At 44.7% G+C, this 12,113-nt stretch overlaps 1 protein-coding gene across 1 annotated transcript; it reads left to right on the plus strand.

The window, feature by feature from the left end:
• Positions 1 to 563: 563 nt before the first annotated feature.
• Positions 564 to 3,913, plus strand: LOC132387095 (probable G-protein coupled receptor 139). The gene is made up of 3 exons (XM_059959446.1): positions 564 to 618; positions 2,135 to 3,006; positions 3,722 to 3,913. The coding sequence occupies exons 1-3, from the start codon at positions 564 to 566 to the stop codon at positions 3,911 to 3,913; spliced, it is 1,119 nt and encodes a 372-aa protein (XP_059815429.1).
• The last annotated feature ends 8,200 nt before the right edge of the window (positions 3,914 to 12,113 follow it).

The raw sequence follows: 12,113 nt of genomic DNA on the forward strand, positions 1-12,113 counted from the left end.
TCTGCAAACTTTGCCAGAATGCCATCAATTCCACTATCTAAATCATTAAGAAACAATATGAAAAGAAATGGTCCAAATACTGACCCCTGAGGAACGCCTCTGGATATATTGTCATGATCGGAAAATAGGCTTGTGACTTGCTCTACTTCAATGGAACCTGATTATCTTCGGAAGCGTGGGTGGGGGGACGCCATGATTAGTATAACGGCTTTCTTTCTGCACAAAAGAAATCGTGGTTTTTGCACTGGGGATCCAGGTCCCGTAAGACAGAGGAAGCCGTATTATTTGTGAGGTTATGATAATTAACACCATATGGTACGCAGCTGCGTTCGTCATCGACAAACAGAATCTGCTATATAAGATCCAACATGCAGTCTCTTTGCTTGACTTGTGAATGAACCATTAAGGCGCACAGAAACCGTAGACGTTGTGAACCTTACTGCTTCATTTCTCGTGTTTATTCTTATGGATTAGAAATTTTGGAAAAAATTACAGAATAATAAGCCGGATATTACTTGCGTCTCTGGATAAATATTATTCCAAGCGGAGAACACAAATACTGCATGGATACAGCAAGGAAAATATGCTACCCGGTTATTGCAGCCATCGGCGTCCCTGGTAAGGCTTCCAAGTTCTAACTGGTGATCAGATCGTGATATTTTATTTCAACATCTCGCTCGTCATTTTATCTTCCATTTAATCCAGTGATATATGTATTAATCGATTGATAATTTTATTTCCTCATACCCACTGTAAAGTCTCCCGTAAACATTGGGATTTTGCAATATGTCAAATGAATCGTCTTTAGCCTTCTCCGAACGTCGAATAATTCTGTGTGCAGGTCTCATTGAAGTCTATTTCTCGCGGCATGTTTCATCCGTAAATCATCACGATCTGCTGGACAATTATCATGGACACTCGGGTTTGTTGCGAACGAAAACCTGAGAGATTCTCCAAACGCTGGAAAGCGAAAAGGACAATCGCAGAAAAATGATTGATGAATTCACCAAGTCAGGTGCCAATTATGGCAGGTCTTCCCAAACCGTTTAATTTAAGGTCACGGACCCTTCCATTAACCGAGAAGTCCATTTACCCCTGATTGGGAAATTTCCCTTACAGATGGAAATAGACGACGTTTAAGGCAGAGATATTTCATGGGCACAAGAAACGATGTGTGGAGGGCACGTAATAATAGGATGGGAGAAGAGGCTCAATAATGAAGTCTCTGGCCGGACACGTCAACCCTTTTATCTGTTTTCATAGATATAACCTGAACGATTTTTTTAATGTTTCTCTGATGTCCGGTGTTGTGTGGGTGTAGTGGCGGAGTAACCTTTTCTCTGATTGCTCACAGGCATTGTTGGAACTGCTTCGTTCATAATCTCTCTGACAATTAGGTATCTTTACGTTTACATCGGGGATCGCGCCCCGAATGTTTGACATTCACCTCAACTATCAAAGGAGGGATCCATGGACCGCAGATCGGGAACGCCAAGTTCACTCGTTGAGCAACATTCATTGCTATATCGTATCAAAAGCGAATTTTGTCTCGTGGAATGCATTAGCGAAATTCAAATACGTGGCTGATAAAAGCCTTCTATTTATATTTCCATTCCTGGCATGTGCTTAACCAAACTGAAGGAACAGTTCAGAGTCAACTCAGCTTGTGCTTGCGTATCCTGCATGGCACAGACGGATAAAGTTGATGGATTTCCTCGTCCAACACCGTAGACAGATTAGTCCTCTCCGGAGGTGCTGCCTGTCCTGCTGAGTTCCTCCCGCGTTGTTTCTGTATTACCCTGAAAGGTGAAATTTGATGTTCGGACCTGGAAAAGGATGGAATACATCAGCAAAAGCCCACAGTCGGTTTCATTCCTCTGACAGGATGTCCAGACGTGGGACAGATCTCCACATTACGCGAACATCTGAGACGAAAATATTAATCAAGTTCATGTCTGCCGTGATATTGCAAACAGTGACATTTCCCCTGTGGGTGTCGCATAGCGATGGCGATTTCGATTATAAATGTTATGACAAGATGTCTAGCAGTGCTGGAATTATATTTTAAAATGCAGTTTGGTTGCATGTTATGCATGTCAGAACTCCTCCTCTTTTTTTAATTTATTTCTGACAGTTAACCTAGTGGCGATCGTGGTACTCAGCCGAGGAAAGTGTGGTCTCTCCAAAGGGATCACTCGGTATCTGGTGGCGATGGCCGTGGCCGATCTTGCGGTGGTGATTATCGAAGTCGGGTACTTCCAGATCGTCGAGGCGTACCGAGCGTACTGGCTGTTGCTTCCGTCTCCGTTCTGTTTAGTCCACTACGTCTTGTGTTACGTGGCATTAGATTGTTCCGTGTGGCTGACTGTGGCGTTCACTTTCGATCGGTTTGTAGCCATTTGCTGGTTTAAGATTCAGGCAAAGTACTGTAACCCAAGAATTGCCGGATTGGTTATTGGCACAACGTGCGTCTTGTTATGCTTAAAGAACGTCCCTTATTACTTCCTGCATCGGGAGGCTGGAATTAGACTTTTTGACGGGAAATGGTGGACGTGCCCGTCCAAGGGACTTCTTCACATGGAGCCTGGGTTCGAGTTGTTTTACTGGATGGACCGTCTGTTAAATCCGCTACTTCCTTTCTTTCTCATTTTGTTACTGAACATCCTGACCGTCAGACGGATCCTGGCCTCCAGCCGAGTCCGCAGGGGACTCCGGGGACAGAGAACCGGCGAAAAGCAGCAGGATCCGGAGATGAAGAGCCGGAGACAGTCCATCGTTCTGCTCTTCACCCTGTCGGCGAGTTTCCTCCTGTGCTGGTCGACAACCACGCTTGTCTTCATTTTGCTGCGGTGCCTCTACACGGACCTGGAAACGTCCATTCGGCTTTTCATGGCGCAACGGGCGGGAGCTGTGATTCAGCTTTTTAGCTGCTGCACAAACACCTTCATATACGGCGTGACCCAATCGAAATTCAGAGAGCAGCTGACGATTGCCGCGCTCTATCCCGTTCGTATCCTTGTTTGGTTGGGAAGGCAGAGTTTAACTCGCAGTTAACCGTGATGATTTCACGGTGGTCGCAGAAAGGTTGTGCCTGCGTCTGGCCGCATCTTTTTAATTGTCGTTTAATAAAAATTTTATTGTGTTGTCTGTTTGTGCAGAACTGCTCTGCCCTTCCTACCTGAAATATGTCTTTCCGGGATAAATCAAATTACTTGGCTATGTTCTTCACGGTACAAAGTGCACTCTCTGGCCGCTAATTATGTTCACTTATGTAACTGCTCGTTTCCGTGAGCATCTATGTAGTCAATCATTTGTCAGTCTCTGAATATGTTAAAACATGCAGACATGGTGAAGGGGGTCGGTTCTTGCTCAGATCGAATCAACCGTCAGAATGGAGAAGAAAAGTGATCTTTGGACCTTCACTGATGAAAGTCTAATGGTCATAGGGAATGACTGTTGGTGCCAGAGTGGGTGGTTTGAGTATCTCAGCAGCGCCTGACGTCCGGCGATTTTCACGCACAGTACTCTGATTTAGAGATTACAGCGAATGGCGAGAGAAACAGAAATGAAACATCAGGTGTCCGGCTGTTCTGAAAGCGTAAATGCCGCATTGGTGGGATTGATCAATGGTCAGAAGGTCTGAAGATGACAGAACTGCGATAGTAACTCACATACCCATGTGTTATAACAATTGTGTACACAGTCACAATCCTGTCCGCAGAGTATACCGAAAATTGACGTGGGTGGTTACTGGATATCATTTGTGTACCTAAGTTCTGACACAGACAAGTTGTTCGACGAAAACAGCAGGACAGATATCTCCATCGTCAGCAATAAAAAGCGGACGTTTCGGGCCGAGGCTTCACTGCTTGCCCCCCTATTTCAGGACCCGGTGAACCGCGGGGAGGGGTAAGGAGAAAAACAGTCTGCTTACGTGGCAAGTGAAATAGACCTAAAGATCCGGGATATTTAACAGTGCCCAGGAAAATATTAGGGGAGTACCGGAGACAACCGTCCGCAAGATGGGCCCAGATACTTGACACAAACAGTATCCCTAGAGGTTCACTGAACCCGTTCGGTTAGCCGGAGAGACACAAAATAATCTCAGAAGTACACATCTCCTTTTTTACTACAGCCGAATCATATAAATAGATAAATACTTTGATAGTGCAGAGGGTCACTTCTTCGTCGCCAAGTAGCTGGACTTTGAAAACAAGGTGTGATTTATGTCTTCTATAATTTCGGATCTCCTTCGCCCCGCCCCCAGCCACACACTTTCAAATCACTTGCTATCTCTTTTTTCAGTTTGTCCTGACGAAGTGTCCAGGCCCGAAACGTCGACATTGCTTGTTCCTATAGATGCTGCCCTGGTTGCTGCGTTCCACCATTTTGTGTGTGTTGATTGAATTTCCAGCATCTGTAGATTTCCTCGTGTCAGAGATTTCTCAATCGCACTTTTATGGTTTAGCACAAGCAAACAGCGCAGTCCCTTTTTGGATGTCTGAAATATGTTCGGAAGTCTGTACGGAGAATTGGCAATTAGATACAGAATTGTCCAACATTGCGTTCATAATTCAATTGGTACCCTGGGTGTTCAAATTCTTTACTTGCAAGATGGGTCGTATATCACTATGCATGTGTTAACACTCCATTGAAATTATAAGCTAAAATGTCGACGACGTTTGAGGTTATTCAAGCAATTATCCTTATTTGCGTGCTGTTTCCTTAAATACTTGCAGCAGTAAGCCAAATGACTCCAGTTCCCTGCTGAACAAAGGGAAGGCTTACTCTACAATTTTTTTTTTTCCGTTAAAGACATTTTCTTACCTGAGGTGCATAAACTAGGCATACCTCCACATCCACAACTTTTCAAGGTACAAATACTGTGCCAGGTCGCTCTGTATCTTTACATTGGTGGTACATTGGTTCCTGATTCAAATGGTTACGGGGAGAAGACAGGATCAATAGAGTTGAGAGGGATATCAAGTTGAGTAGCGGATCAAGCGCGACGAGCCGATTTGCACAATTACACTCCAACATGGCACCGGCGAACATGGAGGACACGTTGGAATAGCGCTGTTCGGTTTTAATCGCTGGTTTGAGGGTGGCTGGTCTGTGGTTGTTTCTGACTTTGGAGCTTCACCGCAATTGACGAAGATGTTAGGAATGTATCGTGTTGTTTCAAATGCAAACGCAGACCATAATCCCAGATTGAAGAACATGACAACAGATCTAACGAAAATGTAAGTGCAGTTCTAAGGACTGTCGATATGTGATGGAAATTTCAAATTTATTTTCAAAGTTCAAGAAAAACATTGTTAAAGTGCCGACATATTCCCACATACCATCTTGAAATTAACGTTCCTGCGATATTTACACTAGAAATATAATACCACACACTCTCCGACTCTGCGTTCTGGGGTGACTGAGTTCTATTGTCATCGCGGCACACACAAAATGCTGGTGGAACACAGCAGGCCAGGCAGCATCTGTAGGAAGAAGCACTGTCGACGTTTCGGGCAGAGACCATTCTATAACTTCCGTTAATGCCACTCCTCCCCTATTTACCCCATCCCTGATTTATTTAGTATTTTCCCCCTCCACTTTTTTTTTCTCTCTCTGTCTCTGCCCATCAGCCTACCTGTTCTCCATCTCCCTCTGGTGCTACCCTTCCCCTTTCTTTCTCCCTCGACCTCCCGTCCCATGATCCTTTCCCTTCTCCAGCTCTCTGTCAATCACCTTTCCGGATCTCAGCTTCACCCCACACCCACCGGTCTTCTATCATTTCACATTTCCCCCTCCCCCTCCTACTTTCAAATTTCTTACTATCTTTCCTTTCAGTTAGTCCTGACGAAGGGTCTCGGCCCGAAACGTTGACAGTGCTTCTCCCTATAGATGCCTTCTGACCTCCTGTGTTCCACGAGCATTGTGGGTGTGTTGTTTGAATTTACAGTAGCTGCAGATTTCGTCGTATTTGCTTCCTATTGTCATTGCATTACTTTTCTGTTAAGTTACCGGCTTTCTTATAAATACTGTGCTGCAAAAAAAATGTAACTAGAGCTGATTGGTCCTAATTAAGGATCTCGGTCCGAAATGCCGTCTGCTTCTTCCTATCCTAAGGTACTTCTGAGTTCCTCCAGCATTTGGTATGTGTATCTCCTTCTTATTTTTATTTCTGTCCAAACTCTGAAGTCTGAAGTGATTCAAAGCACTGTTACGAGTTGGTCTTTGGGAGCTCACTTCGAAAATAAATTATGCGCTTACACATTTATAAAAATAACAGCAAGGGTGGGTGATGTAGCAGGATCCTCTTTTGAGTCAGAATGATTGGAAGTCAGGAACAGAATGGGAGCAGTTACTCTACGGAGGTATTCTATAGGAGCCCTGGTAGCAGCAGAGATACCGAGGAGCAGATTAGGAGGCAGATTTTGGAAAAGTGCAAAAATAACAGGGTTGTTCACATGGGTGACTTTAACTTCCCTAATATTGGTTGGAACTTGATTAGTTCCAAGGATTTAGATGAGGCAGAGTTAGTCAAGTGTGTGCAGGAAGGATTCCTGTCACAGTATGCTGACAAGCCGACCAAGGGGAATGTCATACTAGATCTAGTATTAGGTAACAAACCGGGTCAGGTCACAGATCTGTCAGTGGGTGACCACCTGGGGGTCAGTGATCACCGCTCCCTGACCTTTAGGATTATCATGGAAAAGAATAGAATCAGAGAAGACAGGATTTTTAGTTTTAATTGGGAAGGGCAAATTATGAGGCTATAAGGCTAGAACTTGCGGGTGTGAATTGGGATGATATTTCTGCCGGGAAATGTACTATGGACAAGTGGTCGATGTTTAGGGATATCTTGCAGGATGTTCGGAATGAATTTGTCCCGGTGAGGAAGATAAAGAATGGTAGGGTGACAAGTGAAGTGGAAAATCCAGTCAGGTGGAAGAAGGCAGCATACATGAAGTTTCGGAAGCAAGGATCAGATGGGTCTACTGAGGAATATAGGTTAGCAAGAAAGGAGTTGAAGAAGGGACTGAGAAGAGCAAAAAAGGGACATGAGAAGGCCTTGGCGAATAGGGTAAAGGAAAACCCCAGGGCATTCTTCAATTATGTGAAGAGCAAAAGGAGGACAGGAATGACGGTAGGACCGATTAGAGATAAAAGTGGGAAGATGTGCATGGACGCTGTGGAAGTGTGCGAGGTCCTCAATGAATACTTCTCTTCGGTATTCACCACTGAGGGGGATCTTGATGACGGTGAGGACAGTATGAGTGAGGTTGATGTTCTGGAGAATGTTGATATTAAGGGAGAGGAGGTGTTGGAGTTGTTAAAATAAATTGGGACGGATAAGTCCCCGGTGCCTGACGGAATATTCCCCAGGCTGCTCCAAGAGGCAAGGGAAGAGATTGCTGCACCTCTTGTTAGTATCTTCAGTCCTCTTTGTCCAGGGGAATGGTACCGGAGGATTGGAGGGAGGCGAATGTTATCCCCTTGCTCATAAAAGGCAATAGTGATAGTCCAGGTAATTATAGACCAATGAGCCTTACTTCTGTGGTGGGAAAGCTGTTGGAATATATTCTTAGAGATAGGATCTATCGGGATTTCGAGAATCATGGTCTGATCAGGGACAGTCAGCATGGCTTTGTGAAGGGCAGATAGTGCCTAACAAGCCTGATAGATTTCTTTGAGGAGGTGACAGGCATATAGATGAGTGTAATGCAGTGGATGTAATCTACATGGATTTTAGTAAGGCATTTGACAAGGTTCCACAAGGTAGGCTTATTCAGAAAGTCAGAAGGCATGGGATCCAGGGAGGTTTGGCAAAGTGGATTCAGAATTGGCTTGCCTGCAGAAGGCAGAGTGGCATGGTGGTGGAGTACTTTCAGATCCGAGGGTTGTGACTAGTGGTATCCCACAAGGATCTGTTCTGGGAACTCTACGTTTTGTGATTTTTATTGTCGACCAGTATGTGTCTGAGTTGACAAGTTTACAGACGACACAAAGTTTGGTGGTGTTGTTATAGTGTAGAAGATTGTCGAAGATTGCAGAGAGACATCGATAGGATGCAGAAATGGGCTGAGAAGTGGCAGATGGAGTTCAACCCGGAGAAGTATGAGGTGGTACACTTTGGAAGGACAAACTCCAAGACAGAGTACAAATTAAATGGCAGGATTCCTGGTAGTGTGGAGGAGCAGTGGGTTTTGATGGTACATGTCCACTGAAAGTTGCCTCACAGGTAGATAGGAGTGTTAAGAAAGCTTATGGGGTGTTAGTTTTCATAAGTCGAGGGATAACGTTTAAGAGACGCGATGTAATGATGCAGCTCCATAAAACTATAGTTTGGCCACACTTGGAGTACTGTCTCCAGTTCTGGTCGCCTCACTCGGTGTAATTCAAAATCTGTAATCAGGAAGGGCTTGTGCAGCGACTAAGGAGAGAGATGAGAGACAGATATCAACTATCAGGATATACAGTCACATGAGGAAGGGCTACATTGAACTTCACAATCTGGAGAAAACCAGAAAAGGAAGAGATACTCACACAAAATGTGAAGGAACTCAGGAGGACTGAGTGAATGAGGTATTCCTCTGTGGGTAACACATTCAGCTGAATAATTGCTGAAACATTTTGAACATAGAACATAGAATAGTACAGTACATTACAGGCCCTTCGGCCCACAATACAGTGCCGACCCTCAAACCCTGCCTCCCATATAACCCCCCATCGTTGATACAGAGACGTCTACATGTATTTTTCCCAAGCGGAGATACCGTATTATTGGCCGTCGGAAAGAGGAGGCACCCAACGTTGGCGCCATCTCCATGAAGGAAGTTGGAATGGATAGCCTTGTAATGATTTGATCGGTCACAAGACATTGTTACCAGGGTGAGTTTAATAATAAATACCGACTGAGCGAGGACAAACGAAGATCTACCGTTCTAAGACGTCGTAACAGTTGAAAAATATTTAAGGTGAACTTTAGAGTTTTCTCAATCATTCTGGTGACGCATTGGTTAGGAGGTGAAGTGGTCACATTGACATAATTGGCCACGTCTGCTCCTTGGGTTGCAGGGGCCTATTATTCTGTTAGATTTCTAAATAAAACTAAAATGAACTTTTCCTTCTATTCTTTAATACTTAACTGTTTCTTAATTATGTCACAGTCTGTTGTTATACAGTTCTTTCTTGAACAACTACCCTTATAAATTGTTCAGAATCCCATTATACCTTCATTGAGGGCCGAATAAACCCACCGACGCTCCCTCTGTTCTAGAACTAACAATTTTTCATCAGACATCGCACCTTGACCTATTCTCCAAGAAACTGCAAATACAACATCCCAGTGCATTGTTTCAACAATCAAAAATTCGGCAATGTACCGTTTATTCTATCTAATTGCACCCTCCTCCGCAACACACATACACAGCAGCCCCACAACCCGCGTTTTCTGTGCCGCAGCAATGAACAATAAAATGAGACCTGTTTCCATTCCATTGCGCTATTAGCGATGGGTTTAGTGAATTTAATTCCAAATCGTGTCAAGAGGTGGCGCATTTGCAAATAGAATAGCGGATAAGTTGTGCAAGTGGCGACACTGCCTCTGATCAATATTGCACTCACGACATGCTACGTTTTATACCGCTTTCCACGTCAAAATGGGCTCACCAAAGACGGAATTACTAATTACCTAGTTCATATTTAAAATTCAGCGCCGCTGTGAGAATTCCCCAAACCAGCAGCAGGAATGCTCTCAGTCCGCATCTGGAACATGCTCACCTGGAGAAGTTTCATCCTTTACGTCACACTGAACGCGGAAATTTCCTATAAAGATTCTCAGCTTAAACTCTACCACACTACGAAAGTGAAGCACCGCGGACTGAGGAAATATGCGGCCGCATAGCACGTGACAGGAGATTTGGTCCCGCAATACGACACAAAGTAGGATTTCACTCTGTTCTCCATACTCACCATCTCCACACCCGAAAGAAAAATACAACTCTTAGTTAAAAGTGAATTTATTCTCAAAGTACGCGCTATGCATATGTCACCAAATACTATCCAATATCCTCTTCCTTGTGGTTGTTGACAGTGGAAGAAAAACAGCTGAATAAATGAAAAACTGTAGACATATTCCAACTGACAACCAATACCGATGTTAAGAAGTAGACAAACTGTGCAAATTAGTAAAGAATCAATAATAATAAATACAGATTTCTTGCTCTTTCACCCTCGCTTCTTTCTCTCCCCTCCTATTCTGGCGCTCTTCGTTGTCCGTCTCTATCACGAGCACTTGCCCCGCTCTTTACGCCAATTAACCGGCATTCTACTACCCTCTCGCTCACTTTCTCCTACCGTTGCCGGTTCCCTTTGGTCTTCGCCCACTGCTGCCTCTCGTCCAGTCTCTCGCCCCTGGTGTCTGTATGTTCATGTCTCGCTCCCTCTTCTCTCCAGCACCACAAATTATTTCGTTCTGCACTACAATCGCCGGAGAGGTGTCAAGTCAGATTATATGCACATCCTATGCACATTGCTCTCTTTCTACTTCACTTCGAAAACAGTGCATCACAGCAACAGGCACTTCGCCACTCAATGATATTCTGCACCCATCAGGTTAGTAATAAAATGTTCAATTAAACTATCATTTTCTGCCTCCAGAATGTCCCTACCCTTCTACTAATTTCACATTGCTATCGCATGGAAACGTGTCTTAGAATTTGGCTACAATACGTGTCGTTTTGTGGCCATTTGCTGGTCAAACATTCAGACAAAGTATTGTAATCCAAGAATTGCCGGATGGGTTATTGGCACAATATGCATCGTGTTCTGTTTAGTGAACGTCCTTTATTATTCCTGCATTGAGAGGCTGGAATTAGTATTTGGGAAGGGAAATGGAGGACGTGCAGGTCCAAGAGCTCACTTCACCAGGATCCACTTTTTGAGTGGTTTTCCTGAGTGGACCGTCCGATATATCCACTGCGTCCTTTCTTTCACATTTTGTTACTGAACATCCTGACCGTCAGACGGATCCTGGCTCCAGCCGAGTCCGAAGGGGACTCCGGGGACATTGAACTGGCGAGAAGCAGCAGGATCCGGAGAAGAAGAGCCGGAGACAGTCCATCGTTCTGCTCTTCACCCTGTCGGCGATTTTCCTCCTGTGCTGGGGGACAACCACGCTTGTCTTCATTTTGCTGCGGTGCCTCTACTCTGACCTGGAAACGTCCATTCGGCTTTTCATGGCGCAACGGGCGGGAGCTGAGATTCAGCTTTTCAGCTGCTGCATAAACACCTTCATTTACGGCGTGACCCAAACCAAATTCAGAGAGCAGCTGAAGATGACGGCTCTCTATCCCACTCATATGCTTGTTAGCTTGGGGAGACAGCGTTTAACGCGGACTTACCCGTGATGAAGTGCAATTGCTCCAGAAAGGATGCGCCCGCATGTTTCAGCATGTTTTTTAATTATCATTTATGATTTTTTTTGTGCTGCCTGTTTGTGCCGGGATAAATCACAATACAAAGAAACATGGAAAACCTATACGACAATACAGGCCCTTCGAAACACAAATTTGTGCCGAACATGTTTCTACCTTAGAAATATAGCCTTACCTATAGACCTCTATTATACTATGCTCCATGTACCTATCCAAAGGCCACTTATCGTATCGGCTTCCACCACCGTTGCCGGCAGCCCATTCCTCGCACTCACCACTCCCTGAGTAAATACGTACCCCTGACACGTCCTCTGTACCTACTCCCCATCAACTAAAACGCGTGTCCTTCTGTGTTTCACCATTTCATCACTGGGAAAAGCTTTCTACTATCCACATGATGCATGCCTCCCATCATCTTGTACATCTCTATCAGGTCACCTCTCATCCTGCGTCACTCCATGGAGATAAGGCAGAGTTACTCAACCTATTCTCATAGGGCATGGTCCCCACTCCAGGCAACATCCTTGTAAATATCATCTGCACTCTTTCTATGGCTTCCACATCCTTCCCGTAGTGAGGCAGTAGATCTGAGCAAAGAACTCCAAGTGGGGTCTGACCATGGTCCTATGGAGCTGCAACATTACCTCTCGGCTCTTAAACTCAATCCAACGATTGATGAAG

The sequence above is a fragment of the Hypanus sabinus genome, unplaced genomic scaffold (genome assembly GCF_030144855.1).
Source record: "Hypanus sabinus isolate sHypSab1 unplaced genomic scaffold, sHypSab1.hap1 scaffold_1517, whole genome shotgun sequence".
NCBI lineage: Eukaryota > Metazoa > Chordata > Chondrichthyes > Myliobatiformes > Dasyatidae > Hypanus > Hypanus sabinus.